This window comes from Aythya ferina (assembly GCF_964211825.1).
Source record: "Aythya ferina genome assembly, chromosome: 6".
Taxonomy (NCBI): Eukaryota; Metazoa; Chordata; class Aves; order Anseriformes; family Anatidae; genus Aythya; species Aythya ferina.
Genome location: NC_140303.1, coordinates 41,783,452 through 41,810,221, shown reverse-complemented (window position 1 = coordinate 41,810,221; position 26,770 = coordinate 41,783,452). Strand labels below are relative to the sequence as shown.

General features: G+C 34.6%; 1 protein-coding gene across 11 annotated transcripts in view; it reads left to right on the top strand.

Annotated features, from left to right (window-relative positions):
• The window catches only part of BAZ2B (bromodomain adjacent to zinc finger domain 2B), a 128,087-nt gene that overhangs the window by 85,794 nt on the left and 15,523 nt on the right, over positions 1-26,770 (top strand). For 7 of the 11 annotated variants that reach the window (XM_084523952.1, XM_084523950.1, XM_084523955.1 and 4 more), the window contains 15 exons: positions 2,902-3,112; positions 8,436-8,528; positions 8,653-8,714; positions 10,051-10,116; positions 10,755-10,820; positions 11,469-11,513; positions 11,759-11,791; positions 12,988-13,053; positions 14,488-14,628; positions 15,462-15,716; positions 16,081-16,295; positions 17,711-17,785; positions 22,865-23,108; positions 25,024-25,086; positions 26,305-26,449. In XM_084523952.1, coding sequence (XP_084380078.1) covers positions 2,902-3,112; positions 8,436-8,528; positions 8,653-8,714; positions 10,051-10,116; positions 10,755-10,820; positions 11,469-11,513; positions 11,759-11,791; positions 12,988-13,053; positions 14,488-14,628; positions 15,462-15,716; positions 16,081-16,295; positions 17,711-17,785; positions 22,865-23,108; positions 25,024-25,086; positions 26,305-26,449 — 1,780 coding nt within the window. The remainder of the gene's footprint in view (positions 1-2,901; positions 3,113-8,435; positions 8,529-8,652; positions 8,715-10,050; positions 10,117-10,754; positions 10,821-11,468; positions 11,514-11,758; positions 11,792-12,987; positions 13,054-14,487; positions 14,629-15,461; positions 15,717-16,080; positions 16,296-17,710; positions 17,786-22,864; positions 23,109-25,023; positions 25,087-26,304; positions 26,450-26,770) is intronic. The other 4 variants (XM_084523949.1, XM_084523954.1, XM_084523953.1 and 1 more) reach the window with 2 other exon arrangements.

Here is a 26,770-nt window from a genome sequence, read left to right as displayed (position 1 = left end):
CATCTTTCTGCCTTCACTTATCACAAGCTTTGTTCTTCCATGACATTTGAGCTACGCTACTAGTGAATCCTTCACAAAAGTTGGTGGTAACTGCAAGCTTAAATGCAACAATGAGATTCCACAGTTGTTTAGAGAATAAACTGTATTTAAAATCAAATCAAAACACCAGCTAGATTGTCAACAAGGCAGCTTTCTCGGACAGCCTTTTGTAATGGTTCATGAATGACAGAAACATACTTCGGGTGTTGGACAGCTTATCACCAGATTCTTGACTGGCAGAAATCAACACTCTTGACAGTAAATAAATGTGCATTTGTACCAGTATAAAATTTTCCTGCCCTAAAGCAATATCAAGGCAGAGAATATTGCGTGTGCCTGCATGTGCTCCACACTGTGTGGCCCTCCCCCAGTATCATGAATTTTGTCAAAGATTTATGTGTTTGAGTGATATTCATCAACTTGCATTGTTTTTGTTAATAAAAAAAAAAATAGATAACTGAAAACCAGTAATATGCAGCTTGTCATATTTATTTTGTTCCTCTATAAGTGCAATATAAATTTATAAGAACAGCCAAACTGATTCAAAACAGGAGTCCTTTGTTTCATGTGTTTTGTCTTTAGCAGTAGCTATCAGTGAATACCTAGGGAGGCAAACCTGTGGGATAATTCCTCCAGTTATCCCAGTATTCCAGGTATTTTAAGCTATGGGGATGTCCTGAACCTATTGTGTTTTTTCTATTCAGTGTCTCTCAGTGGATCTATTTTTAGACCGTTTTTGTGTAGTATTTAACTTGTGGAAACTTAACTGCATCCACAGTGTCTTTTGACAACATGTGAAGTAGTCTTACTCTATTTCTTGAAATGCCAGCTCTTAGTGCTTATTGAACCATTGAGCTCCTGTGAGCTTCATATAATGGCCTCTAGTTTCTCTTCTGGGAGAATTAGGCAACTGTAATATGCATCCGTAGTCTCTGTGGTACTAACGGCCTTGTAGAGACCTGTCTTACTTTTGTAGATAGAGTTCTGCACATTTGTTAGTATCATTCACCACAGAAAATAAAGTAGAGACCAAGAGAAATTTCCATTGCAGGACTTAAGGTACCACTTGAGCCATAGCTGCTTCTCCTCATGTTCCTTTATTTATTTATTTATTTATTTATTGGACACCTAAAATTTATGAGATGATTTCATAGGTTGCAGGGTTGTATAAGTAAGTGTGGTAATCCATCTTACCTTGCTCAGCAATACAAACTAAACCTGTAATAAATTTTAAGTTCAGTACTAGACAGTGAAATGACAATGTATGCTTAAACAGTACTCTTAAAGATAGAAAATGAATGGACTTCTGTTTAAATTGTAGAGGTAAATAATTTTGGATTAAAAAGTCCTTAGCAATGATATATTCTTCATATAGAGGTATGGTGGTGATTCTGAACAGCTTGTATTTTAAGAACATAACTTAATGCCATAGTGCTTTGGAATGTCTGGCAGCTGAGATGTACTCTTGTGATGGTCCTAACTGAGAGTCGTATAGACTTCAAAAAAGGTATAATTGCAGATACTGATAGCTTCTTGGGATCTGAATGTTTACTTAAATGCCTTTTTTTTTTTTTTTAAATAATAATGCACGTTGTATTAATCATTCTAATAAATTGTGAAGAACAGAAAATTAATAATAAAATGTCAAAACAAGCAAACACTGTATTTTATGGTACACTTGTAATGCAAATATATATTTATTGTAAACATATATTTAATGGGTTTTATAAGTTACCAACTTTTATTCTTGATCTAGCAGGTGTTTTCAAAATCCTTTACGAACATTTATAAGTCAAATTATGGAGAAGTCTAAAGGATTCGTAGCTTCCATTTTTTCCCCATTGTTTTCAAATGATTGTGAATATTGTATAAGATGTTACAATTTTGAAATAGCTTTAATCAGGAACAGATTGGCTAAGCTACTGTTCTGTTCAGTAGAAACGGTAAACTTCTCATCAGTTAAATGACCTCTATTTCTACCAAAGTATTTCATTATTTGTTTTTGAGATTCCATTAAGAAATAGTAACAATAGTGAAAGAAAGGTTTCAATGCATTGTGATGTTGCTTTGTTTAATTAAAGAATATAGTTTCTGTAGCTTTTAGTTAACATATATTGTAAAAAGCTACAAACTTCTCATTTCTTTCAATACAAGTTGGCACAGAAGTTAATTCCCTTCTGTGGGAGGGGTGAAGAACTAAATTGTACTAAACAAAACTTCAAGATTAAAATGAGAAATGAGCGTGGGGCTTTTCAGTTTAGTTGTTACAAAACAAAGATATACAACAAAAGGCAGTATTTCAAAATAGACCACTGCATTTGCTGCTTCTGTATGCCAGAATTACTATAAACACAATTGGAAGACAGTGACCCATAACTTGACACTTTTTTTCACTTACATTGAGCAGTGGTTTCTGTGAAAGCAGTGAAGTTATTTTTTAGTTTACGTGATAAGGAAAAATCTGTGTTTCTGCTTTAAAATGTGTTGAGTATTAAGTGGTTTTGTCTGAAATCATTAAAACTAAAAGATTAGTGGCATGGTTGCTTTGTAGTAACTCTGTATGTCACTGAATAGACTTCAGTATCTTGCATATTAGTACAGTTAACAAATGCTTTGTAGTGATAAGCTGTCAATATATAGCTTCTGTGCACCATTGAAACATTGTACTACACAAATAGTCCATCACAACTCTTATATGTTGTGTATATATATATTTCATTTGAGTATATATCTATGTACATATAGGTTTTTAGTAAATATATATGTAAAACACATGCACCATTCATGTTCTCAAATGTCTTATTATTCTTTTTTTTTAATCTGTGTTTATAATACCTGTTTGTGAAATGTGTCAATCAAAAGGGCGTTCAGTGGTGTCTTCTGAAGGAAGAGGAGGTCATTCCCCGTATCAGGGCTATGGAGGGGCGTAGAGGACGACCACCAAATCTAGACAGACAGCATTCGAGAGAGGAATCAAGAATGAGACGACGCAAAGGCCGACCTCCAAATGTTGGTAGCACTGAATTTCTAGACAACACTGATGCAAAGCTTTTAAGAAAGCTACAGGCTCAAGGTAAGAAATATATTACTGAAATATATTACTGCTTTCACAAACAAGGACATGTACTGATGTACATGGAGGATTAATGTTTTTCTAAAGAGAAGTAATGTACATCTTACTTTGGAACTTTGTCAAGTGTTTTCATTGAAGCCCTTTTCTGTTTCAAGATCAGTAAATATATGTATGACTCAAGGGAAGAAGCATGTGTGCACAGGTGTATGTCTAAGAGCTTATTCTGTAGTTTACGTAGATTGAGTTATATAGATTAAAAAAGCAGACATACAGTATTTTTGTTGCTATTGATATTCCTTTAAATTGGCAAAACTGATCAGAACTCTGTGATCCTGATAGCAGCTCAAACAACATTAGAACAAGAAATTGAAACTGATTAGCTTTTTCACCCTCTTTAGAATCTATTTTTTCCCTCAGCCTCTACAAGGTGTTTATGACTGAATGAAAGAGAATTGGTCTCACTAGGCAGAGAACAATGTTATGATTTACGTTGTCAAGAGCACTGATTTATTTAAAAAAAAAAAAAAAAAATTGAAACTAGAAAGGCCCTTTCTAGGGACAACACTTTTTAATAAATTGATCTTTTTTACTTAAATCAGCTTAGCTTGTTTGTGCTTTTGGAATTACATTTGTAGATTTCTCTTTTTAAAAAAACAAACAAACAAAACAAAACAAAACACACCTTTGCCTTACTGAAAATGAAAAAAAAAAAGTTGCTTTAAAAAAATGGCAATGCTATATAAATTCAAACAATCTGGATGGATAAAACTTTGGAGCTACTTCTACCACATCTGAAATTTAGAACCATTGAAGTCAGCATTTCTATGAAGCTTTTGGCTGCCCCAGGGAAAACACTGTTCTTGTGAAATCATTGATAGTGACAAGATTTTAAGACCCATAATGTTGAATACTGTCACATGTTCACAGTACTAATGTATACAGTAGCACTTCAATGTTAGGGAATACTACTAGATATCAAGGGTATGAAGGCCGTATTTTAAATAAACATCCGGTATGTGACCTTTGAATTTCAATTCTTTAGTCCGTAACTGTATCATATTTTCCAAATGGAGCTAATGAAAAATTCTTACCTCCAGGAGATGGGATGTTTTAACTTGGGCTTCAGAACTGCTCTTTCATTTGCTTACTGTAAACACATTTTGGGGTATCTATCTAGCATTTTGCAGGTTTTCCTTGTGTGTGCGTCAAATATTTCCTTGGTGCAGTTCTTTGCATCTCTTTTGTTTGTGTCTGCAAAGAGTGCTGTTCAGTGTGAAAACGTTTAAGAGATTCGATGGTAATGCTTTAGACAGAAGGACAGAGAGAAAACAGCTTTCAGGACACGCAAAGTATTTTTAAGCGTTTTGCAGCTGTTCTACCCGAGTGTTAAGGTCACCACCATGCTTTGCCCAGCATGAGAATTGGGAAGCTATTTGTAAGTGAAGTGTCAAGTGCTGAAGCACCACAACATTTGCTGAGAGGCTGTATGTTTATTGTGGAGGTACAGGATATTATTTAAAGAAGTCTTTTCTTAGTGGGAAAAGATAAGTCTCAGTCACTGATCATAAGATGTTTTGCTTCATTTAGTATCTTCCTTTTCCCCATATTGATCACTGCAAAGGCGGGGGGGGGGGAGAGGGGAGGAGAATACTCTCCCATGTCTGTTTTCCTACCACACACAGCATTTAGATCATTTAGTAAAATACACAAAAGCATATGGTCCATATATAAAATAAGATTCAGAATGTGTATTTGATGTTTTCATATGTTCAAATATATCTTGCTTCTTTTTGTTCCTCTTCTGAGAGTATAAGAAATGCCTTAGTATCTCATTTCAGGGATTCATTAGCACAGAGCTCTTTCTCCAGCAGTGTCAATGGGAGATGCTGCTGGGAGAAGGCATGCGAGCCTGATAGCTTCTTGGTCCAATTATTCCCACATAAATGCACCCTGGTATACTGAAGTATTATATTAGTATAAGTTTTCTTGAATCTTTTGTTTTCTGTTTATAAAACTGTTTCCCATGAATTAGCCTTTTCACTCTCTTTTTAACCTGATGTTTGCTCTAACAACCTCCTATGACAAGAAGTTTTTGGAGTCTGATAAATACTAATAAAGAAGTTTTTCTAATTTTCAAAAAAAAGTATTGGGCTTTTAGTGGTGTTCCATAGTTCTATGATTGTGGGATTTGGAGAATAACAGTTCTCCAATTTGTGTCCTTTGCCATATTGATGACTTCGCAAACCTTGTTTCTTTCTGTCATTCATCTTGTCCACTCCAAACTGAAGAGCCCAAGTATTCTTACTCTTTTCTCAGAACATAGTTGTTCCATCCCTTTTATCTTCTTTTGTGTCTGATTTTTGTATTTTTCTAGATGTTTTACCTTACATTTTTCTTTGATGGTGCTTCTCTGCTGCCTTTACTTACCTCTTTGCAGGGCTCTTCCATAGTCCCCTGGTGTCAGCACAGCCTTGGATTGTCCAGAATGCTTAATATCATCTGCATATTTGGGGATTAACTTTTCTGTACCCTTTACAAGTCACTGAAGAAGAGAGATATTAATTAAAGGTGGTTCTTGTACTGATACTTGAGGATACCCTCCACTAACATTTCTCTATGACAAAAGGTGACTGGTAATCCCTACCTTTTGCCTGCAACCACTTGATGAGCTTTTGGTCTGTAAAAGAGCTTTTCTTTGGTGATGTAACTGCTTAGTTTTATTTATAAATGTTTGACCTGGAAACTTGTCAAAGATTTTTTGAAATTTCAAATGTGCTCTGTCCATTACATTCCCTTCATCAGCCTGTTACTGACATGCTTGTAAAATTCTGAAATTGGGAAGAATTTCCCTCTATAGAAGCCATGCTGACTGTCTCAACAGATGGTGTTTTACAGTGTACTCAGTGAAGCCTCTCAAGCTCAAGAGGAATAGAAAATGGAAATAGCAGATGAGCATGTTAAGAGTCTTTCTCTAGAGTCTGTTTTGTTGATGGGAGTCACTAGTCCTATTAACAGGTGAAAAGTGGCTGTTATTAATGCAATAAACATCCAGACCAATGCCTCTCTGGTTCCAAGTTAGTGTTCCTTCAGATTTCTGAGCTTACTCTGTCCAATCCTGGTGTGAAGTTAGCATCTTATTTACCTCCAGTTCATCTAGCTCTTCTGTCCTGTTTGTTGTAGACGATACACTATGTTGGGGAATATCCCCAACATCTTCAGCCATAGAGACTAGCACAAACACTTCACTAATATTCTTTGCTAAGCCATTTTTTCTTCCTGTTTCATCGAATAATAGAATCACAGAGTGGTTTGGGTTGGAAAGGACCTTAAAGTTCCAACCCGTCTCCCAGAGCACCGTCCAGCCTGGCCTTAAACACATCCAGGGATGAGGCATCCAAAACTTTTCTGGGCAACCTCCCAGAGTGCCTCACCATCCTCATAGTAAAGAATTTCTTCCTTACATCTAATTTAAACCTACCCTTTTTTAATTTACAATTGTTAACCCTTGTTGTGTCACTACACTCCCTCTGTCATTAGGTCCCCTGATTGCATTTCTGGCTTCCTGTTTTGATATGTCTAAAGATCTTTCACTGTCTGTTCAGGCACCCTATGCAAGGATCTCTTCAATTTTTTTTTCAAGCCCTTCTAACATGGTCCTTAATTTTAATGTCATAGGCTTTCCTGTTTTTATTTGAACAAAATTATTATTTTTAAGTGCTCACTGTTTTCTTTTGACAGCCTCCTTTTCTGAAGAGCCACGTGTCTTTTTTTATTGAACTACCTTTTTCCTTTTTGAAACGTGGCACAGTGCTTATTTACCTAGATAAGTAAAGGGTTTTTGTTCTCTAAATGCTTCGAGGTTATTCACTTTAAGATTGCACACTTGAAGACTGCTTTTTACACCTTCTTTTAATGTTCCACCAAATGGATTACAAGCATCTCTTCCTTTAATATTTTTGTTATATGTCTTGATACTATACTGTACATAGAAGGCTGGTCAACTGATATTCCTGTAATTCCCATCAACGCCATATCTTATTAAAGAACATTCTAACATGTACGTGAGATGTTCATTACATCTAGATTATCATTTGATGCCAAGAATTCTGGTTTCACTTCCTCTTTTTTTTTTTCTTGCCTTTATTTAGAAGTACTCAATTTTTTTTCCTAAATAAAGCACATAGCAGTTGAATGGGATTGCAGGTGGGTCTAATTTGCTGTGCCATTTTTTTGTAGATTTTAACCTTCTGCTTTTTTTTTTTTTGGTTTGTTTGTTTGGTTTTGGTTTTTACTTTTTCAAAGACATGCTGCACATTAACTACATCCTCCTCATGGATTGTCCCAGTTTAGACTCTGTTGGCTTTTCCATGGATTGTAGTTAGAATTTAGGTCACATAGGAGAAGTTAAATTTCTAGCTTCCAGTTCTGTTGCAGTTCATGTTTAGCTGCTTTTTATGTATTGTTTCCCCTTGGCCCTGAAAGTTTCCCAGTTGTAGTGTACCTATTTGTACTGCTCTTAATTGTCTACAACAGTGTCTGATCTACACATGGGCATTCCATATGTCTGCCTGCCTCTTGGTCGTTGGACATGAAGCTAGCACTATTTTGAAGAATTCTATAAGGGAGGTATTGGGCCTCAGTACTTTGAATAGCAAGCTGAATTGAGCCTCCAGAAAAATTCTTCCTATAACTGTCTACATCATTGGGTCCATGCACAGTTCACCCAAATTTCGTACTGTTCTCACTTCTAATATTAGAATGAGTCAGGAAGTTAGTAATTAGCAAAAGCTAATTAGTAGCTATGATTAAAGAATACTCTGTCCCATTTGAGTCTGCTTCTGCTACATTGTTCAAGAAGGATTAGGTGATTATTTGAAGTAAAAAATAAGGAAAAGAGTAACTTTGTGCTTTGTGAATGATATGATGATCTGGTACTTTGAGACAAATATATTCTGCTTTAAAAAGAAAGAAGAAATCTAGCTTTAAGCAAAGCATCATTATTAGTGGGATACTATCACACACTTTATGGAGACATTTCTCCTCCAAAAATAAAACACTTCTTAATGTAGAAGCTATGCACAGTTCTTCTGATACATACATATTATATATGCATAAAAATGTGTCTGTGCTTGTGTCTGTGTTTATATGTATATTGGAAATATCCCAAAGTAGTTGGTAGTTGAATGTTTTCAAGATAAACGTGCACAAGAAATGGACTGTTTTCTCCATTTGTTTACCTCAGACAAGCATGAGGAAATGTGAGCTGTATCTTTATTGATGGACAGCACTGTTTTTATGAACTCAATTCCTTTTTTTATAACAGAAATAGCTAGACAAGCAGCACAAATAAAGCTACTCAGAAAACTCCAGAAGCAGGAACAAGCTCGAGCTGCCAAAGAAGCAAAAAAACAGCAAGGCAAGTATCAGACTTGTGAAAACTTGTGCATGCTGGAAGACTAGTTTGAGAACTGTTGATGTGAAGTTGTATGCTTTTCATTATTTTCTGCTGATACTAATTTATTTATTTGCCTTTCTTATAGCTATTATGGCAGCTGAAGAAAAGAGAAAGCAAAAAGAGCAGATAAAGATAATGAAGCAGCAGGTAACCTTTGTGATTGCTAATTAAGCCCTTCTTGTTTTAAATTACCAAGTTTTGTTTTTTAAATTATTTTGTAAATTAAGTATGCTTGTTACAAAGTGAATGTTTTAAATCTAGTTCTACAGAGCACACTGTATATTATTGAAAAATGTAAGTTCTGTTGTCATGCCAGTTCATGCTGTCAGGACATCCCAGATTTGTCTGTGTTGATTTAAGCTGTGCATACGTGTAGCTGTTTGCCAATATTGGTAAGAAATTCAGAAACTGCTACTCCAGTGTGGTGACGTGGTCATCCTTTAACTACATCTGTGAAAACAAACAGCAATATATCTGTTTCTGTACATACCAGAAGAGTGTAGTTAGCTTCTTCATGGATTCTGGCTCTCTCTCAGTGGTTTTAGATTGTGCGTGAAGGGTTATATCTCAGTATGCCAATGAATTAACATGTTTTTATATGTACAGGTGTTGCCAAATATTGTTATAGCAAATGCTTCTACCAAAAGTGAGAATGTGCCTGTATAAACATTACCAAATGAAGCTACTTATGGTAACAGGCTTTTCATTATTTTAACAACAGAATTTTAACAAAATAGTGAGATGTTACTTACGTTGGGAATATGAAAGCTTTCAAAAAGACATAATGTCGTATTGTCTGTGGCTGTAGGGTCAGTTCCTTTTTAATTTTTTTTTTTGTTATTAAGGCATCCAAACTAATCATTAAGTATCTGAATGTTTTAAAAATGTAAAGATACTGAAGTCCACTTAACTGTGAATACATTAACCAGGTTGCATGTGGGTGACTGTTACTGGCTGACAGATCAAGTGCTTTGGGTTTCACATTACTCAGATTTGCGTGTTGCCACAACTGAAAGACTGCTAGAACTAAGGCAGACAATGATGGTTTGACAGACCCCTGTATCTCTTCTTCAGGAAGATTACATCAAATCACTGTCCTTTTTTTGTGTTTAAACTCCCATTTCTATTCATTCCTGAACAGCTCCACCATTGCCTGCTAGAATTTGAACGCTGCTAGTTTACTTATAGTGTCATTATCTGGCAATCTTAAAACTGTTAAAGAAATAAAATAATAATACTGTGACTTCCTAAACACAAACACTTATGCGTAACTGTGAACGCTGTTTTTTCAGGGATATATCAGGCATCTTCTAATGCTAGTAAAAATTCTAAACGTGCATTACTGTAAGGGAACAATTGACTGTAATGCTTGTGAGACTCAATAACAAAAAGTATATGTGTATAACCTCACTCTTTTTTTTTGCTGAAGTAATTTTCCTTAATATTGTTTTCAAGAAACAGAATTAACTTTCTTCCCCTGTAGGAGAAAATTAAGCGTATCCAGCAAATCAGAATGGAGAAAGAGCTTCGAGCTCAACAAATTTTAGAGGTAGACATAACGGCTCAAGTATTTTCGTGTTTGCATTTGTGAGAATGTTGTCCTTTAATAGTCACACATGAAGTAAGAATGTTACCAAATACAGCAGTTCTAACAATATGGACTTAAGACAGTTACAAAATTTCCAAGTACAATTTTGCAATATTTGGATGCTAAAGCAATATGTTCCACTTTGTATGAAAGGCAGTAGTTTTAAAATACTAATTTTATGAATATATAAGCTATAATAAACTAGTATACAATACTAGTATGCTGTTCTAATGTACTACGTTGCTAGTGTAACAGCAAGAATAGATCACTGGTATTCAAGTTTCCTATCATGCAAATACAAATTTTTTAATCTCTTTGCCATTTATATTTTATCGTTTTGTTATTTTATTTATTTATTTAATTTTGGTTATAATATCCAAGTGAAGCAATTTTGCATAGGACTTGTTATTCTGTCTTAATTTAAATAAAGACAAAGTGAATGGATTGACTATGTGACATACATTGAGGAAGAGATTACTTGAAATGTACACTTAATATGTGATGTCATTTTCAGCCTTTTATGGTGTGTAGCTTTATTTATAGTCAGATTATTTTCAAGTTGTGATGTTGCTGTTGAGTGACCTATTCTGCATGCACAGGCAAAAAAGAAAAAGAAGGAAGAAGCAGCAAATGCCAAATTATTGGAAGCTGAAAAGCGAATCAAGGTTAGTTTATATGAGTTCGAAAAATAATTGTGTTGTTATGCATAATACGTGTTGATGCAGAAAAGCAATTTTTTGGAAGAGTATTCAACTGAATAGGTATGGAATTAAAATAAATCTAAGTGTGCATATGTTTTGTAGATGTGTAACATACAGACCTTTTTACACCTATGTCATATAGAAACACAGTAACGTTCATACATGCATGCATGAATATATAGACATAGACACTATTTTTTTGTGCCATTAACAGGAGTTTTGCTTACATGACACTTGGTTTACATAGCTTCAAATGCTTTTGCAATAGCGTTATTCACAATGTTTTTTAAAGCACACTATTAAAATGCTTTGTTGCTTCCCAGCTAATATTCCTGTGTAGGCTAGATGTATACGAGACTAGGGACCTCTTCTTCAGACACTGGAAAAAAGTAGTTCATATTAGTAGTTCTATTACTGCTTTGGTGTTTTATTTTAACATTGAACTCCCAACTCAGTAGATTTGCTTTGATATATGCTATTACTGTTCTGTGGTTGGTTTATGGGGAAATAAAACTAAGAAAACTTAATTAAAGTGTGCTATTCTAGTATAGCAAATATGTTCATCATAGTAAGTACAGTTTGATAAGATACATTTCTGTTGTTTTGCTTAAGGAAAAAGAGATGCGAAGGCAGCAAGCTGTTCTTCTCAAGCACCAGGTTGGTATACATTCGGTTGACCAAGCAGGCAGAATGCCAGTTGTGAACTACTACTTAAGTAATGTGGGGGAAAAATCTTCAAAATATGCCCTTTTTAAATTCCTGGGTTTGATTCCTGCACAATTTTTCTTTCATCTTATGATTTGTTGCTTTGCTTTGGTATTGGGGTCTTTTGGGGGATTTAAAAGTGGTTTTATGACTTTGTGATTTCTGTTTCATAATGTTGTGCCAACTCTTTCTACCAGGAGTTGGAGAGGCATAGACTAGATATGGTATGGGTATGTTTATTTTTGTACATCTAACACCGCATTGTGATTTGGTTGTGATATGGTTGTCATAGCAATGCATAAAATGTAGCACTGGCTGCTGTCATATTACATACTGCTGCATGGCTTTACAGCACAGTGCATTGCATACATCTGCTTGTCTTGTCTGTTAAGGGAAAAAAAGACATCTCAAAAGTATATAAATCGAACATGGTAATCTGTAAATGAGTTTTTAAACAGAAATCTGTGTTGCTGATGTCCCAACATAAATTGGACAACTGTATAAGATCAGGGATTAATTAATGCAAAAATTAATAGGTTGTCACATGGATACTTTTTCTAAACTTTGTCCCATTCACTGGGAGTGGATCTAGAAGTTTTTAAATATGATTTGAATTAACCTGCTTTTAGAAGTTAGGATCATTTCTCTCCTAAGTCTGTAAAGTACTGAGCAAATTAGCTTTCAGTCAGTGTAAATACATAACATTATAATTATACAGTGAAACATTAGTCTGTAATCCTACTCTCATTGGATGAGATGGTAAAATACCTTTTGCTTTTACTGGAGCCAAGACTTATTCTACAGTTTTTAAGGCAGAAAAAAACACACGTACCACTCTAGAATACAGCTCCTTAATGCATTTGAAGTTATTGGCATAACTTATTGGAAGACAGGCATCAGTAAATTCAAGTGTCAGTGCGTATGTATATGCGCTGCGCCAGCACTAGCTTGATTAAAACTGATCTAGAGTTGAGAAAATTCATCATACTAATTTGTTTCTCGATCACAGAAATGTTAATATTTACAATGTTCAAAATGACTAGTTTAAAAATTTCTATTGAATTGGCTATTGAAGAAGTAAATTGCAAGTTCCCTGATAGCAGATGTAAGGTAACTGACCTGTTCCAGCCAACCATTATGCTTTTTGTTCTGCCAGCTTATGAAGGAGCATCACAACTGACCATAAGTAAATCTGTATGCTTCTTTTTTTTACACTGTCTCCATATTCATTGCTTTACCTTTTTTGCTTTTGATTGTTCTTGTATTTGCTTTCTAAACCTGAACTAAAACATGCACAGACTTGGCCATTCTTGTTCTATATTTAGTATTTACTGTGACTTGTCTATTAATGCTAAACTTGTACTCAGCTTTTCTATTGATATTAACATGTGGAATAGTTTTGTTCTAATCCTATCTGTTTCAATAGGAACGAGAAAGGAGAAGACAACATATGATGCTTATGAAAGCCATGGAAGCACGTAAAAAAGCAGAAGTGAGTAATTAACCAGTGAAACTTTGAAGTTTTCATTTGTTCATTCGGCAGTCATCTGTAGAAGACCAGGACCATTTATGAGATGCTGGTAGTGTGAACCTGCACAACCTAATCCAAACCCATCAAAATGCATTCATCTAATGCTAAGATAGAAATTTTTGCTTCTTGTTCTAGGTTGTTTTTTGCCACCTGCCTCCTCTAATTGATATGAGTAATAAAAATTATTTTAGTTCTAATAGCAGAGTTAATGACTTTCTGTGAAATGGAGCAAAATAAAATTATCATTCAGATTCTCTTTATGCTGTATAGATAAACAATCAGTTTAGCTTTTGCTCATTCACGGAAAACCAATTTTTACTTTTTACTCGCATGAAACATTTCACTTTAAATGTATGTAATAGAAGGTTTTCGTAAGAATTTAGGACCAAGACTTCGGTGTTATGGAGATAACACATCATATATTTGAGGTTTGAATGCATCTCTTAACAGTATGAGGGTTTTACTTATTCTGGAGTTCTATGTACTTCAGGGTAGCAATATGAAATGGTAAAATCACTTCATTTATGCAAACAGGGTAGCAAGCTACCATGAGTATATGAGCATTTTCCCTATAATTAACTGAGGATCAATGAACAACAAATGGTTTTTAAACATGCATTTATCACCAGTTGTTTTTATCAGGAGTTCTGTGCACTTAACTGTAACAGGAGAGGTTCTAGGAGCTGTCCAATCAGCTGTTTGGAAGCAACATATAATTCATAGCATCCGAATGATTACAAAGATGCATATATTCAGTAGGATTTTTATTTTGTCACTTAAGGGAGAAAATATCCTGTGCAACTGCAATTTTACTTGACCTGTCTTTTAGTTTAATGTCCTATAGAGAAATTGATCCTTGAGAAGTTAATGTGTAAAATGTAATAGCCCAGATAATGTTTCATATTATATTGATAACCATGCAAATAAAGCTACTAAGAGCTGAATATTATGAAGATCATTTTCCATAGTAGCACTACCTAGGAGTAGATCTAATTTTTACACAGCTGGGTGGAATTTAAATTAAAACAACTGTTGTGAAAAAATTGTTGATTCCATATTCCACACACATTGTTGTGGCTGAAAATATTTCAGTGTGTTGTACCTCTACAATACTGGCAAAATTAGAAATATTGACTCTTACGTGTCCATGTAATAGAGTAGTGTATGCAGATTCTAAATTGGAATCTAAAAGAAATCGAAGTGGATCTTAGATTTGCTATTCAATGATTTTGTTCTGTTTGTGTAGTTTCTACCTTCCTTTTACTTGAATGCAGGTTCCTTAATTTCTGTAGTAATTACTACGATTACCTAAGTAGTACTTTTCAAATTCTTAGACTGTTACACTCTAAGTATAATACACGGGTTTTATTTTCTGCCCTTTTAAATCTATTGAAGGAGAAAGAACGGTTAAAGCAAGAAAAACGTGATGAAAAAAGATTAAATAAAGAACGTAAACTAGAACAACGAAGATTGGAATTGGAAATGGCAAAGGAACTAAAGAAGCCTAACGAAGATATGTGCTTAGCTGATCAGAAGGTGACTGTAATAACATAAAATGTATTTTCTTGCCTCATGTCTCTGTCTTCTGCTGTTGTGAAAATAACTATTTTTCTTGCAGTCACTCATCAAGCGTTCAAGTTTTGGTCTAGATAACAAGATAACTGTATTTAAAATCTATAAATACAGTATATGAGAAACAGTGAAGTGGTTATTGATAAATTTAGTTAAAACCATTTTGTTTAAAAGTGGATTGCTTCCCAAAAACAATTTGCATGAATGCTTTGATAAAAATGCCATAGTTTCAGTTGCTTTTACAGCAGGAACATGCACTTTCTCTTAGTACGTAGGCACTAAATAGAGCTTTGCTCATATGTGCAACTCTTCTAAGCCATTATTCAAAAAAAAAAAAAAAAAATTAAAAAAAAAAAAAACATTAAAAATTCACTCTTCCAAGCTTCTGTGTTCTCAGTTCTTGTCCTTCAGGACTGTACTTATCTCAAGATCAAGGCCTATCTTTTCCAGAGAATTTTGGAGAATTTTCCCTTTCTGTGTCCCTGAAATATTTTTATGCCACCTTTTATGGTACTTTGGCTCAGAATACAGCCTGAGAACCTCTCCTGGCCAAAAAGTAATTATAGGAGGCCACAGACTAATTAATACTAAGTGAAAAAGTTAAATGTTAATGATGAGTTTATAAATAGTAATGATTTATGGATGGGGTGGGGAGGAGCTCTTCTATTGCCTTCACCTTCTATTGTTAATATACTGTAAGTCATGTGATCGTATCAGCCAATTTCCCTAGCTAGTAACAAAAAGTTATCCTCTGAAATATACTACTGAATCTTTAATTATTTTTCCTAACTTTTCAGCCTTTGCCAGAGCTGCCTCGCATTCCAGGCCTTGTTCTTGCTGGAAGCACATTTTCAGATTGTCTCATGGTAGTGCAGTTCTTGCGTAACTTTGGTAAAGTTCTTGGCTTTGATGTGAATACGGAAGTCCCTTCTCTGAGTATTCTTCAAGAGGGTTTGCTAAACATAGGGGACAGCATGGGAGAAGTACAAGACTTGCTTGTAAAGCTTGTCTCTGCAGCTGTTTGTGATCCAGGACTTGTTACAGGATACAAGGTAAAAAAAAAAAAAAAAAAAATCTAAAAATTAAAAAAAAAAAAAAAATCCATAGTAAAAAAAACCCTATACTTATGAATGCATTCTGCATAGTGTACAAAAGAGTCCAGTTGGAACGTGCATTTTTTATTTATCTTGTGCCATTAATATTAGCATTATCTCTATTCTTAAAAACTTACAGGATGAAGACATCCTAATTTGTTACTAATTCATGATTTACATTTAAGTAGTTAAAAAAAATCCCAATTGAAGTTCTTGTGGTAAAAAGCAAGCAAAATCACATCACTGTTTTATAAACAATAATATGGTCTGCAGTGAGAATAATATTTTCAAATGTGATTAATTGAAATATCTTCATTTTTAGGCTAAGACTATTCTTGGGGAGCACTTACTGAATGTTGGCATAAATCGAGATAACGTATCTGAGATTCTGCAGATATTTATGGAGGCTCATTGTGGGCAAACTGAGCTTACGGAGAGCTTGAAGACAAAAGCTTTTCAGGCACATACTCCAGCTCAGAAAGCAGCAGTTCTTGCTTTCCTTGTCAATGAGTTAGCTTGCAGTAAAAGTGTGGTCAGGTAAGATGTTTTTCAAACAGATGTATAAAAATAAAATTAGTAAATTGTTATAGTTTAAAAATGCAGTATACGCCACTTTGTTACAGGAGATTTCTTGAGGTTCTCGAAATGAAAGCTGAAATCTATTGTTACTGCTGCTTGTTTTTATGTACTTCCGATATTACAGAAGATTAGCCATTTTATGCCAAGTTTTTTGGCTTTGTTTTTTCAAGACTTGAAGTAAAATTCACTATTCTGGGAGTAAAAAATGTGGTTGAATACAAAGAAATTTACTAGGTATTGTGGGGAACAGTGTAGAAGTGTTTTGTAAATCTTCTGTAGTACTCTTTTCCCTTTGAATTTTTTTTTTAATATTTCAGTACTTTCATACATCAATACTTGAAGTCAATTTTAAGCTGAAGTAGCAGGCTTGATTTATCATGGTGTAGCAATTCAAGAAAGTGTATACTTCAGTTGTTGTTGGTAATGAATAGCATTTTATAATTAAAAAAAAGCTGTGATATACAACATTCAAAAATCCAGAAACATGCAATAAAAAGTTAGGAAATGTCAGTCTTTGGGATACCTTCACCTCCATATGCTTGCTTACTGTGATAGTCCACGACCAAATTGAGTACGTTTTTGTGTCTTGCCAATTCTGTCTATCTTGGTACAGTGTGTTGCAATAGTTAACCAGGGTTGCTCAACGAAAGAGATGCTTCATGTTTTAAAAAAAGCTGTGACATTGCAAGAGAATTGGCTAGAGCAAGTGCTGTGTAAGTACTTTTCAAGAGAGTTCACATGTATTAATTGAATTCATCACAGCAAGGAATTGTTTCACTTATGTATATTACAGATGATGAAATGTAAAACCAGATTTATAAAAATCATTCAAAAACAAGTTCAGCTTTATTTTCATAATTGAAACAAGTATAAGCTGCTAAATTGTTGATGCTGGAATTCCTCAGGTGTGGGTTTCCAGATAGTTGACTGAACTGAACCACTACTTTTGTTCTTCGATGTCTGTATTGGAAAATAGATGTTAGCTTGTAGATCACATGGATCCTAGAGAGAATACTACAGATGTATTTGTGATAATTTTGTATTCTGTGTAAGGCTAGATCCTTTGTGGTACATACAGCTGGAGGCTTCACATTGAATGGGAACTATGAAAAGAAATGTCAAATATTTTGAATGACATACTTCTGAAAGCTTACATCTAAATAAAGACTTCATGATTCATGTATAGTAGTACACTGCATGGAAATTCCAAATATTGAAACTTCCTAGATTTAAAATTATTTTGTACTTTAAGCATTTCTTCAAGGTAGCTCTTTGAGACAATGAATCTGCATAAACGCCTGTCGGAAAAAGATATGTAAGCTCAGAGTTTATGGTGTTTCCTTGACTACTTTGGATTATTTTGTCTTTGACAGTGAAATTGACAAAAACATTGATTATATGTCGAACTTAAGGAGAGATAAATGGATGGTTGAAGGCAAACTTCGGAAGTAAGTTTCATTTCCTTAAATGTTACCATGCATTGCTTTTTTGCATTCATTCAGATATCCTACTATATAGGCAATTGGTTCTTAGTACAAAATTATCTAATGCAATTACAGATTTTCCAAGAAATTAGGGACTGAGGCTCCTAATTAAGATGGATGTGAATTTAGAGTGGCCCAGCACCAGTCTTTTACCATACACTAAAGAAGCATGAGATTCACAGTGTTAGTGTCCCTCATAACTGGAACTAAGTCAAGTCCATATTGTGTTATTTTTTTTATTATTATTATTTTTTTTTTTAAGTGATTGATAAATCAAAAAAAAAATAATTGTGATTGACATTATCAAAGTTTATTTTGGACCTACCATACTTAGTAATGTTCATTCTGAAAGGCATTTTAAGAAAACATGGTTTTCATACAACAGTCACCCATTAAATTTTGCCTATTTATATTACATAATATTAATGTTTCCATTTTGTGTATGTTGCATCATTCCCTATAGTTAGATATCGTCTGTAGCATGCCAACATTGGGATATTTTAATATTTTCATTTAAGGTAAAATTGGAACATTTTAAGACTGTTCAGCATCATACCCACTGTTTTCCCATCCTACAAGACAAAATTCCATACAGCAAGCATAATGGCTTCAACTACCAGGAAGCTAGAAGGCATAAATTTCATGAATCACAGGGGGTAAAAATGCATAGCCAGCCTCTTTCTTTTTTCTTGGTCATCTCTACCTCTTACCAGGAATGGTGAATCCTGTCTTAGTCTTTGCTTTAGGTACTCGTGTTTTTAATCTTGTTTCTCCCTTTTTTCCCTTTAATGTATCTGCGAAGGAAGAAGGAAGAAGTAAAGAAGAAGGACAAGAGGGAGGTAGAGGAAAAAATAAGACCAGTAAAAATAACTCTCTACTAATACTGTAGCTACCAGTCTGCATAGGGTTAATACATTTTATCCCTTAGGACAGTCCAAATACCTTTTTCTGTCTTCATCTGTATTTCTTCTAGGAGATATAGTTTAAAAAGTGTCGCTGAAGTTCTAATGTAGACAATTATTTGTTAGTGGAATGGGACGCTTGCCTGTTCTTGTCGCCTAAGGGACTCCTTTAGTCTTTCTCTCCCTCCATCAAACTGTAAGTACTTGTAGATTTAGGATCTTCATTTTTCTCTCATGATCTTTCTTTCCTTCCCCTTCAAATAGTGGGCATAATACCCTGAAGCCCTAAGCCTCTCTTCCTTTCTACAATCATTTCTCTTTTTCTTGTGTTTTCTTCTCCTGTGTGGATGTGAAGTTTCACCAGTGCTTTTCCTACTTTAAAGTGTAAGTATCATGGGAGTACTCTGAGACTTTCTTCCTGTGCTTCTTTGAAGTCACTGGACTTGACTCATCTCTCTCATCTTTTGTTCAAAATCTTTGAATTTTTCACTTTTTTTCTGATGAACTCTCAGAAGCTTTTAGGAAGAAATTTCACTGATCAGTTAAAAACAATGCTGTCTTCTTCTGTCAGTTGGTGATTTTCATAGAATCTTACAACTGTTGTGGGGCTTCTCTGAAAAGAAACCTGTTCGTTTAAGCCTTCTGTTTGGTTTTTCTTCAGCTTCTAAGCTTAATTCTTACGTATGTTATTTTCCCCATCCATTCTAGAACTCAGGCTAGTTTTTAAATATCCCAGTCCCAAACAGTTTTAGGAATATCTGGTCTCTCGAATACTTGTCATGTGATTGACAGATACGTGTACACTTTTTACATGCACACAAATGTCAAAACAAAAGCTCTTCATATGTGGAAAGTGTGTAGTGATAGAATAAAGGATTCTGAGGAAGGAGTTTATTTCAGCTCAGCCTGGTACTGGATTTGAGCATATGTGTTGTATAAATCATCATAGCATGATGTCCAGATTGTCTTGAAGTATATCCAAGTGGGACAAGAAGACGTTCTGCTTGTGTCAGAAGGATGTTTTTACTTATGCTCCTACTGTTGTTCAGATTAGTCTATCAACTGGATATGCTGGGCATTGGGGGTGGGGAGGAGATTTGAAAAGCTATGTTGGTAAGATGTGAGACAAAACAAAAAAAAGCCCATTAGAATCCCAGGCTTCAAAAAGGAAAAAGCTGGTAGAGAGACTGTTGGTTTTTTTCTTATGGCTATTGAACAGATTTCCTTGAGAATTAGGTTATTTATGTTCAGAAACTGAATTCTGAGCTGCCTAGACTATACTTTCTGCAGGGCTGATGGTCAGTGAGAGGTCACATCTATTGCATTCTCTTCACATTTAGGTGTGAATCTTGATGCTAATATATTTGTGAAGGGTGTCTCATCAGTTCAATTCATCTTTCTTTGTCATCTGTATTTTGTATCACAGCTACTGTCAGAAGACTATATTCCTGAGATGAACCAGGTGTTTTTACTACTAGATAATTGTAACTTCAGTGTCTTCTTTTCCATTACATGTCTTCTTGACATCTCTTTTGTAGCTTGATTGATGTAAGAGGCAATAAAAATGAAATGTGGCTTCTTGAAGGATTAGATAATACCAATTTCTTCACAAAACTTCGAAATACTGCAGAACAAGTTTTTTTACGACAACGATGCTGTTTTTAACATGCCAGTGTTATGGCATTCTCCTTGTAAGTTAATTTCTTTCCAATGAGGCCATCTCAGTTGTAAGTAATAAGGGTAAACCAAAGGCAGTGTTAGACAGGGGTAGGAATTACACCTGGAATTTGGGTAGGAGGTAGTTCTGATTTGGAAAACTTTAAGTTTTTGAGACCCCAAATGAACAGTGTTAAGAGAATGTGATACTTTTTTTTTTGTCCTTGCTATTTGTTAATATAATTATGTCATGTACAAAAATTATGGGGGAGGCTTTCAAAAGGGGAATTTTATTTCCATGATCTAGTAAACATTACAGATTAGGAAAGCGTCGGCTCAAGTCACATATCTGAGTATTTGGTGGGTCACCAGTTCTTCTCTATAGGCCAATGGACTTAGTAATTCCTTCATTGGTTACAGAAGTCCTATTAGTCTGTACGTGAGAGTTGAAGATGAAAGAGTTCTCTGAATGAAGGTTTTCCTCTTTCAGCCATATTTTTAGGTAGTAGGAGGAAAATTGTGCCACCTCTTGACAACTGTGAACATTATTTGAAGTTACGTTCTCATTGATTTTTTCCTGTGTGCTACTTTGGATGCAGACAGCTGCCTTGGGAGCTTGTACTGCTATAAAACGAGGACATCTTTGATTCATTTCTATCTTTATTTGTAGTGTCATGCAGGCTTCCTTTGGTGCTTTCCAGTATTTTATCTCTATTTTTGCTTTCAGTGAAAGTAGCCTTCTTCACTTGTTCTCATTTCTTTTAGGTATATAAATGAGGGTGTTTGTTGATCATTGAACTCATCTGCCAGCTTTTTTACTGAGTTGTTTTCCAGATTATCTTCATCTAATTTGTCTCTAAAGTTGTTCAGTCACGCAGCATTCAACGTGGCTTTGTTTGATAACTTATTTCTGTGCATAGGCAGGAATTTCCAGTCCAGTTGAAGATGATTTGATGGTCTGAAGTTACCCTAGTAAATCTTTTTCTAAAATACAATAAAATAATTCAGTGGAAGACTGAGTAATGTTGATATTTGGTAAGACTAAAGCTTTTTGCACCACAGCTGAAAAAATAGTACTTGCTTCCGAAGTCACTGGAAGGCTTCAATATTTTTTTTATCCAAAATATTCTAAGTTGCTAAAAATCCATTACTGATTGCAAAATAAAATCATAAAACTTTATAAATTCTTCAGTGGATAAGCCACTACGTTAAAAACAAATCCAAAACATTTCTAAGGCAAATAGCAGTCCCCTTGATGATTTCTTGCCAACAGTCTTTTTAAAAACTGCTTCTATCAGTTGAGCAGAGACAGCTTCATTAAAATCTGTGCTGTTGAGTGCTGGCATGGTTTTATCAGCATTTTAGAAAGCTGATACATTTGTCAGTGTACATCAACTAAGAAGCCAGTACTTCTACAACACTCATTGTATTTGTAGCCACTTGCTGTATGGAATATTGTGTTGTAGGATGGGAAGAGAGAGAAGTGCGACAAGGGAAAATTACGTACTGGTAATTCTGTTTGTCGTTACCGTTCTACTTTTCCCATCCTACCTTCTTCCAACCATCTCTTATAAAATCTTTGTCTTTTCTACACGTTTATGAATCTCTTCTAAGACAGCTGCATTTTTGGTCTGCATTATAAGTGACTGGTTAGGCCTGGCTATTTATACCTCCTGCGGTTCAGCATGTTTGCCTGCTAGCTTCCTGATAGGTGGAACTATAATTTTTGCTGTGTGGAATCTTGTCTTATAGGGTTTTTATAGAAGAAGAAGGTCTACAACAACCATAATTACTGGTATGTAAGTTTCCTTTTTCTTTCATAAAAGGAAAAATGAGGGTTTGATGGAGTAATCTAGTAGTTTAGGTAGCTACTGTTTCTCAGAAGAGAAACTGTATCCAAAAACGGAAGAATCAAGGGACTGTACTGAAGTAAAATAATATATAAATTAAAAAACAAAACAATAACAAACACACCACCAACAAAAACATAAAAATCTGAAATAATAATTAAAAAAAAAAAAACTCTAACCATGCTGTTGCTATGCAAATATAAGTAATTTCATACTTCCAACTTAGGAATTTTTCTTTGGCATGCGTGGTGGGTGGTGGATGGGGCAGGTATTTTATATAATCATACTCTTAAATGCATAAAACAGGAGATAAAGACATTGAAATAGTTCTTCTAGTTGTCCTTCCTGACTTCTCAAAACCACACTTGTGTTGCATTTCCTTTAAATGGTTATGCAATACAGTAGTCCTGGGAGAAACAAATTCTGTGCAGGACTGAATAAGTTTAAGGGCTTTCTGCAGTTTGGTTGTTTTTCCTGTTGGTTAATGACGATGAACAGGTAATATAGTATCATTGTAGAACAGAAGAACTAATTTGAATATAAAATGTATGGTTCACCTTCAGTCACAAAGGAAGAAAGGTATGTTTATGCTACAAACAAGCTTCATAATTTCACTCCTTGTCATGTTTTCAAAGGCTTAGAATCATTCATGCCAAAAAAACTGGCAAAAGAGATACTACAGGAAGTGGTGACATAGGAGAGGAACAGCAGTCTTTGGAAACACCAACACCAGGCCGCAAACGCAGACGAAAGGGTGGGGACAGTGACTATGATGATGATGACGATGATGATAGTGATGATCAGGCAGATGAGGATGAGGAGGATGAAGAGGACAAAGAAGATAAGAAAGGAAAGAAGGCAGAAGTTTGTGAGGATGAGGTGGGGATTTTAAATATACTCTAACAGAATTAACTGGTAAATTAAAACTTGTTTCCTTTCTGTTTCTCTGCAACACAGTACTATTTCCCAAAAATCTTAAAATAAGAATGAAGGAAAAATAGTTTACATCCATTGTTTTTAAATTTTTTGAATAAGCTTATTTTCCAGAGTGTGTATGTATATATTGATAGCTTCTTGCTTGTTTTGACTTCATTTTAATTTTCCTGAAATCCTGCAAGATTGTACAAGATCCTGAGAGCTGCAGATTTTTTAGCAAACGTGCATAACTGAAGTTTCCATTAGTGGAAAATAAAGGTCTTTTTTAATTAACAAAATAGTAAAGAATTGTAACCTTAAACTTAACATTATCTGTTATAAAACTTGCCTGTGACTTTACTGCGTGCTTCTTCCTAACTTTTCAAAGTTAATGAGTATTGGAGAAAGTGCATTTCATTCCTCAACTTATTTGATGACAAGATGATAAAATTTTTACTAGCCAATGTCAATTGCAGGAAGGATCACTGAAATATTTTTAGTTTGTTGAGCTGAATTCTATCTACTGCAGACCAAGTGAATTTTTTGTAGAAGTGCCACAAGTCCACAAATTTCACTGTAGTATTGCATGAAAACTGATAAAGGAGACAAGCAATACCAAATACTAACTTGTAGCACTGGGTGTTGCACTTTGCCAGAAAATGATATATTTCTGATATATTTGTGTACGGTTTTTAAAGTTCACATTGAAGTTTTAAGAGTGCTGTGAACATGTCTGTTCAAAGAGTGCATGCACGTGATGCTAATGTGGGAACTCAAATCTTTGGAAACACTCTTCGTTAGGAATCCAGGTAGTTTCTAGTGTAGGAACTGTCCTTTTTGCCACTACTGAGAATTTATTACGAGTATAACTAATTTGTATGAATTAAAGAGAACACCTGAGAGATATAGCACAATGTTCTTGCAAACTTATATTTTAGAATTTAAAATAGATAATATTTACATATCTAATCTCACATTCTTCTCCTAATCTGTTTCTTTTAAATGCAATCTTACAGTTTGGTGCACTGCACATCTCACAAACAGACGTTCTAAAACACCTCGAAAATAATGATTTCCATTGCATTTGTGTTATTTGTGGTATTTCAGATGGCTTCACTCTGGTACTCTTTTACAGAGCCATGAAATAGAAGACCAGTGTCCTATGTTGCAAGTAATTTGGAGCTCCTACGATTTTTTTTTTTAACTCACTGTTATCCCCAAAGTCTTTCTGGAACTAAATTAAAATTCTTGTTATGTAAATGGCAAATATATTAAACTGTGACAAGAAAGAGGGGGAAATAGGCTTGTAGGCTAATAGGCTTAATCACAGGTGCGTTCCTCTTCAAAAATTAAGACGATTAATACTGGAAATGTTACAGCAGATTTGCCGTTTAAGTGACTCTGCAATTTCATGTAGACATTTAAATAAGGTGCAGGTTTGCTCTGACCAAAGACTGATAAATAAAATCTTGACAGGTTACATTATTTCATGTGTGAAAAACTCTGAAGTGAACTTGAATATCCAAAAAACTTCATAGGAAATTAGATTAAGTTCTATAGTTTTAAGTGTTTATGCACAAAATTGAATTATCTCTTCCAGTAAAAGAATGTTTTCAACAAACGTTTGGCCACCAGCTTTCTCCTGCATATGCAGTAGTTGATGCTACTCAAAAAGACAGGTCTTTTTCCAGTTACGTTGTTCCTTGTCAAATATATTCAACATGTAAAATATTTGAACATTTTTACCCTTAGGATTTGCCTGTCACATTTGATGTCTCGTTTTCTGTTTCATCTTTTCTATTGTAACGTTAGTAAGATGGAGTTAGTATGATTTTATCATGAAATAGATTTAATATGACAGTATATTTGGTGATTATAGGATGATGGAGACCAGACAGCAAGTGTTGAAGAACTAGAGAAGCAGATTGAAAAACTGACAAAGGTGAGAGATCATCTATCTTAGTTGTAATTCAGATTTAATTGCTCAATGTCAAGAGTAGGACTATAAGCCATCACCTTCGTCACCCTCTGCCTTAATATAAATTGAACTGAGGATCAGCTTTCATTTATTAAAAATGTGCATGATGATGCTGTTTATGACATCTGAATCGTGACTTTAATCCAAAGAATGATTGTCTGTTGCACTAGTGGATTTGACTCAAGAGAAGCTTAGAAAGCTGTCATTGATATCTGTGCACATCTTAAATCTTTGTTAGCCATACGTAACTTCTGATTTTAGACAGTGATCGTAAAGCTTTGTGTACAAGAAGCAATGATATTTTTCATTATGCAAATGACTGCAGGTCTCATTTCTTCCTATAGTTAAGCTAATTGCTACAGCTATGTTCCAAACCAATAGAGAGAGCTATCTTTGCTTCAGGTTTTTAAAGAAATAAAATATATATAGAAGAAATAATGGAATAGAAAGAGAAACATAAATTTTGAAGAAAAAGTGTTGTAGATTGGGCTACTCATGGACCATGTTTTTTATTAACAAGTTTATTCTTTCTATCAGAAAACATGATGTTTAAAGCTTTGTCTGCTGGCTTCTCTCATGTGCCAAATTGCAAAAAAATAGCAGTCCAGAATTACACCTGACTTCCAACAGTGTTAATTTAGTGGAGAAAAAAAGTGAATGAATGAACTGAAATTCTTCTTGTCTTCCCTCATAGAACTGTTTGAATATTCTTTAATGAACCAGTTAAAATATCTCATTAGTTTCCCATCAGTGGCTGCAGTATCACAGCCTGGTTGACTATGTTCAAGTGCTCTGTATTTACTGTTGCTTAATTGATTGGATTTCAGTTGTTCTTGAGCAATGTTGACATTGATCCTTTTGTTGTGTGAGTTTGTGTTTAAAAGTCAGGCCCTAGCGTTAAAAAAATGTGTTTTTATAGGAAAGCTGATAAACGTAAGGTGAATCAGAATATGATTGCCTTTTTTAAAGGCATATCTCTAAGTAAAATAATGAAGGCAGCAATTGCGATTAGAATATCGCATAGCACACAAAAAGATCTTCTCTAAAAGAGCCTACTTACGTGACTCCTGAATTTCTGTTCAGTCTGACAGGAGATGTTTTGTTGTAAAAGTTGTTGATGCTTTGTGTTGTGTGTTGGTTTTTTATCTATTCAATTACGATGATTTCCTTTTTTTAAAACAGCAACAAAGCCAGTATAGAAAGAAATTATTTGAAGCTTCACACTGTTTGCGTTCAATGATGTTTGGTCAAGATCGTTACAGGCGCCGGTATTGGATTCTGCCCCAGTGTGGTGGTATTTTTGTAGAAGGCATGGAAAGTGGTGAAGGTAAGAAGCATTAAAGAAAAATGTCATGTCAGGGCATACCTTGTCAAGACATGCTACCAGTCTCTGTAGGCAATATTTTTGTGTAGTGAAGTCTTTAGGCTTTACCTACAACCAGAGGCTAAAGAGGTAACTGTCAGTAAACCTCTTGGACTCATTTTGCGCTTTCTGATGCTACCTTCCTGGTTGTGAGACAGTTAATATTTATTTGAAAATGAGGATTAATCATTAGTCAATAAAGTTTTCATATATACATACTTTTTTTTTTCTTTTTTTCTTTCTGAATTGTTTTCTCCCAGGCACTAAGTAATAAGATGAGGAGAA